Source organism: Nelumbo lutea, chromosome 8, assembly GCF_056320005.1.
Source record: "Nelumbo lutea isolate HS-2025 chromosome 8, American lotus-T2T, whole genome shotgun sequence".
NCBI lineage: Eukaryota > Viridiplantae > Streptophyta > Magnoliopsida > Proteales > Nelumbonaceae > Nelumbo > Nelumbo lutea.
This window is the reverse complement of record NC_142691.1, coordinates 56,300,047-56,305,281: the sequence shown is the minus strand read 5'-3', so window position 1 is coordinate 56,305,281 and position 5,235 is coordinate 56,300,047. Positions and strand designations below refer to the sequence as shown.

At 37.2% G+C, this 5,235-nt stretch overlaps 1 protein-coding gene across 1 annotated transcript; it reads left to right on the top strand.

The window, feature by feature from the left end:
• The first annotated feature begins 2,904 nt into the window (after window positions 1-2,904).
• On the top strand, window positions 2,905-4,398 carry LOC148844315 (E3 ubiquitin-protein ligase RSL1-like). Its single transcript, XM_088959894.1, has 2 exons — window positions 2,905-3,668; window positions 3,942-4,398. Exons 1-2 carry the CDS (start codon window positions 3,046-3,048, stop codon window positions 4,012-4,014), a joined length of 696 nt encoding a protein of 231 aa, XP_088816020.1. The 5' UTR covers window positions 2,905-3,045; the 3' UTR covers window positions 4,015-4,398.
• Window positions 4,399-5,235: the final 837 nt, after the last annotated feature.

Here is a 5,235-nt window from a genome sequence, read left to right as displayed (position 1 = left end):
TTAGAGATGTGTCCAAGTTTTTATAATCTTATTTATTTTTTGTTTTCATTTATATTTTAAAAACTTTATTATTTAACTATGACATCATAGGTTTACCCAATTGACCTAGATGGTTGAATTTTTTAGTATCCATTTGGACGGATGAAAGGTTTCATTTTTGAGTTTGGTTTTAAAAAAATATAGATTTTATATTGTTAAAAGTATTGGATATAAATCTAAATTGTTGGATTTATTAATAAAAAATAACTTAAATATGGGATTTAATGAAAAAAAAAAGAGTTAATATCTTAAATATAAGACTTAATGATAGAGAATTAAATGAATTGAAAAGTTATAGTCCAAATTACATTTTTAGTCCTCAGTTAAATAAAAAAGGGGCTAAATTCAAAGATAGGGATATTGTAGTCAAGAAAAAAATTCCACACCCTCATTCATACTCTTAATAATAATATAGATATAGATATAGATAAGGCAAAATGCATCTGGTATAATTCCTATTTTGGTAGTTAATGCTCCAATTTCAATTGATGGATCCGGTGATGTCAATGTTGTAGTGAGTAGGGGTGTCAATTGAACTGAATTTGGTTGAATCCTATCCAGTTCAATGTGAGTCCATTACAAATGGACCGGGTCCGTTCCAATCCAATGAACCCAACCCAATATAAATTCATTATGGATGGACCAGGTCCAATCTATCCAAGAAATACTTTGGACCATAAGTCTGGACCGGTCCAATTCAATATATCTTATTGGTCTGTCCAATCCATCCAAATTGATTTTGGTTTGGATGGGTCCCAATCTAAAACTGGTCCATTGACACCCTTAGCAGTGAGAATTGGAAAGCTCATCCAAGGCTGAGAGAAGAGAGAAGAGCTGGTTCTTTATCTTTTTGGTCATGACCACCAGAAAGATTAATGTAGATGGTGGCTTTCCTGATCCAAATAATGCAGCTTTTTGGTTTTTCGGCCCAGAACTAGAAGGGATTTTGTTTGGTGACATTTCCTGGCTGAAGCAGCTGCTCTTTTTGAGGCTCTTAAAGTGATTCGAATGAAAGGGTCTCGAGAGTTGGTGGAATTGGACGGTCTGCATTTAGTGAATTGTTTAAGCTCAAAATCCAGTGGTTGCCATCAATATAGAATTTTATCATGGTTTTCAGAACCGGATTGGAAAATCGGGAACCGGTCAGGTGACTGGTTTTGTTTTTCACCAAAACTGGATTTTTGCCAAAAAAAAACATTGATTTGATCAACAAACCACTGACCTGGGTGGTTGAACCATTCGAACCATTCAATAGTTTTGACCATTTTTTATTTTTTATTGTAAAAAAGGGTCGACAATTCGATTCAAATGGTTAGACCATTCAACTTAAAAACCGAACCCCTGACCGGTTCATTATCTGGGTCGGTTTTAAAAACCTTGGTTTTTATATATATATTCTCAAGGATATTTTGCTCCTTTGTGAAGGTCATCCCATCCAGTTTACTTGGGTGACTCGTGAGGCCAATATACTACAGCAGCTCACAAGCTTTCTTTGATGGGTGCCATGATTTACAGTCGAACGAGATCAGCTTTCAGTCTGGTTTTGTTATCGAGTCAAAGACAATGTAGTTGGTTGTTCTGTTTAGCTTCTTTTTTTGTTTCTTGTTTGTTCTGAGTTGTTAGATAGGTGGTTTAACAAAAAAACCCAAATGCTGATTGCTGCACCTTCACTGGATTATAATAAGTATTAAAGTGTGCAAATGTTGATTTGGTCTCCATTTGGGAGAGACGCGGGCTTGACCACGCCAGATAGATGGCCTCCCTCCCTCCCGTCCCGTATGTTGATTTGGTCCTCAATTCTATCACTGAACATTCATTGGCCACTGAATTTTCAAATTCCGACAAAGTCCTCTCTCCGTTAAGTTGAGTGATGGAAGTTCATTTATCAAAATACCAAACTTATATGAAAACTTAGAATTGCAACAAACACAATATATAATTAATATCAACTAAGCCATTAACAAATGGAAATAAAAAAACGTTAAAAAACCATTAGAAAAAAGGATGATTTTGAGGTTCTGAAAAGTTTAAACAATTACATAAGAATCTTTTTCGGAGTTATCTAAGAGACTGCTAATGTAGGGGGTATTTGTAGGAACATGAAGTTTGGTAATTATACCTTTGTTGTTAAAACGTTTCTTGAAGTTTGGTAATTTCAATCATTTCTTCTGAATTTTTTGACACAGTTGCAAGTAAATTCTTTTTATTAGAATCTTCTAAAAAGAGAGAAAATTTTCCAAAATACCCATACAATTATTATTGAGGCCGGTTTCTATAAAAAAAAAATAATGCAAACTTTATAAATAAAAAATAGAGAATTTATAGTTTCATATTTACATTTGAGTGATTAATATGAACTGCAAATTTAGAAAATAAATCAATTTTAGAAGAGATATTGGAAGGATTTTAGCTAGTGGTTCGCATGAAGAGAAAATTTCAAAAAATAAGCATCTTGATCAAAAGAAATTGCATGGATGTTTTGGATATTTTTTAAAGATTCTAACAAAGGGGGTCTATTTGCAACTATGTTAAAAAGTTCAGGGAAGGCAATTGCAATTATCAAACTTCAAGAAGGTTTAGCAACCAGATTTCAGTTATTTACCATTAATTTCATGGAAGCAAGTTTAGTTGACCTGATCTTCATGAGCAATTTTCAAGCAAGTTGGTTTAATACAAAACCTGGAAGTCCATTGGAAACAAATGAGAATTTTCCATTTTAATTCATAGGGCCACACGGTTCTGGGTCACCGTGTATAAGCTTAACATTCTTCCTCCTCCTACTCCTGTTGAGGCCTTGGAATTTTCCAGGAAAATTCGAACTAAGTTTCTATATAATTAAGTTGAGGGGGATTCCCTCCTTTTCAAGGTGCAGAAGTCTACTGTCTGAGAAGGATAGAGGGAGAGCTTGAACGTAAGATAATATTTTAGTCCAACTCCAACAAGAGAGATATCAGATCATTCATTTCCTATTCCCTTGTGGCTGACGACGAGCGTGCAGCTATCATTATGGTTAGAGAGGAGACAACAGACGAAAAACTTGCAGAAATGCTACAATTCGAGGAGTATTTGTTCAATCCAATAATGAAGAGGTTTGAATACTGCGAGGTTTGCATGGAAAAGAAGCCTGAAGGAGAGATGTTCACAAACGAGACCTGCTCTCACCGCTGCTACTGTCGTGACTGCATAGGTAAACATATAGCAGCAAAAGTTGAGGACAACGTTTACAGGGTGAAATGCCCGATGTTGATATGCAAGGGGGTTTTAGAACCCAGTTTCTGTAGCTCACTGGTCCCAGAACAAGTGTTTGACCGGTGGGTGAATCTGCATAGCGAGCCGTCTGTAACTCCTGAACCTCGATGGATTCCTTGTCCTTTCAAGGATTGCGCCAAGATGCTGAAGGTAGACCAAGGAACAGACATCAAGTGCAAACATTGCCAGAGATCGGTTTGCGCTGTTTGCGGGCTTCAGTGGCATTCAGGCCATGGATGTGAGGAGTTTCAGAGGTTGTCTCATGAGGAGAAAGATGATCTCATGATGAAGGAGCTTGCCAAGAACAAAGGGTGGAGAGAGTGTCCAGGGTGTGGGATCTTTGTGGAAAGAGTGGAAGGTTGTTTACGCATCACTTGCAGGTTAGTATTTATCAGCTAATAATACGATCAAATGAGCTTTTGTTGCAGAACCAGCCAGCTTTCATGGCATTTGAAACCAAAGAACCCATTTCTCAAAGGTTAAACCAAGTCCGAAATTTTGGTTTCTTATTCAATTTAGATTTCCACTAAATAAATTAAATGAATCAGGATTCGTTTACTAACCCAGATATAGTTAATTGTAAACCCACATTCATTATATTAAGATTTTTGAAGCATTCGACTGACGAAGGTTGTCACTGTGAACTTTTTCAGATGCAACATTGAGTTCTGCTATAAGTGCCGTTGCAAGTGGACTGAAACTCATGCTGGGTGCCAAATGGAGTAAGCATGGAGAAGAACAGATCACAAAGGCAATATAAAGCAATTGAAGGTCTGCACATCTCTCATGTTGGCTCCTCCAAATTGCATATTCCTAGTAGTTATGTTGTTTAAACAATGTTCCTAGTGGTTCTACACAGTGCTTAAAATTTACTGTCTGTGTATCAGTTTGGTAAAGTTAACAACTCTATATTTGTATTTGAGGCTCTAGTTGGTGAAAGAAGTTTCTGTTTCGAGATAAGAGAAACCTTCTAAAAAGTAAAGAAGGTAGGGTTCGACTATGATAGCAGAAAAATTTGTAACCAATCAAGTGGCATTTATCAAACTTCATGGGGGTTTGATTGGTCAAAGATCTTCAGTATCATTTCTCTCCGGCAGCATAGATTTTCCCCGTAAACTAATGTGTCTGAATATTAACTTTCTACTGTTTTTGTCCTATCAATCAATTATATCAAACAGACAATGACATACCCCAACAACAGCCTCCATATTGCTCACAACCCATGACTGTCTACCATACTTAGAGCTAGTTCAGTTGCCCCCTATTGTCACTCATCTGACAGCAAGGGCTAACATCCTTCCTCTGAGGGGTTTTCTTTCAAAGCATGAAAGCACATAACTACCAAATTTGCTGGTTTAAGAAGCAACAGAAGCATATCAAATGATCATTTTCATTTTGGTGTACCCGTGAACCAGACTAAACATGGAGACAATTATCAACTGAACACACCAATGTATACGTGTGCGTGCCACTATACAGGTTAGTTTAATTCAACGATTGAACTAATTCATGTTTATATTAAATATAGAGATTGGACTTGGGCAGCCGAGGAGCAAAGCTATTTCCCTGCCATTTTTTGAAATAGAAGGTGAAGTTGGTCGTCTTTAAGCTCAAGGAAAGCCCTTACTTATTTTGTCAAGAAAGAACATCTTAAAAGTGGTTATTCCCACTTTCAAACAAAAGCTTCTTCCTTCAAACCAATGTTTTAAAATGCATAGGCGTGACGTAAGGCATTCTACTACTTAGAAGCGTGGGGCATACTTCAGAACGCAAGAGGCATAAGCCTCCTTAAGAGGAGGGGGGTTAGGAGGAGGAAGGGGATGAAGATGAAGAGGAAGGGGGGAAGCAGAGGTGAGAGAGCAAAGCGAGTTTGTGGGGTAGCGGGGGCAAAGCCCCACAACTGAAGGGGCAAAGGGAAAACCACTTTCTTTCCCCTTATCCTTTCTT

Bases quoted from the DNA above. Each gene is read 5' to 3' on its own strand.
- LOC148844315 (XM_088959894.1), top strand. From the start codon at position 3,046: ATGGTTAGAGAGGAGACAACAGACGAAAAACTTGCAGAAATGCTACAA. The intron at 3,669-3,941 runs GTTAGTATTTAT...GAACTTTTTCAG, and splicing joins TGTTTACGCATCACTTGCAG to ATGCAACATTGAGTTCTGCT.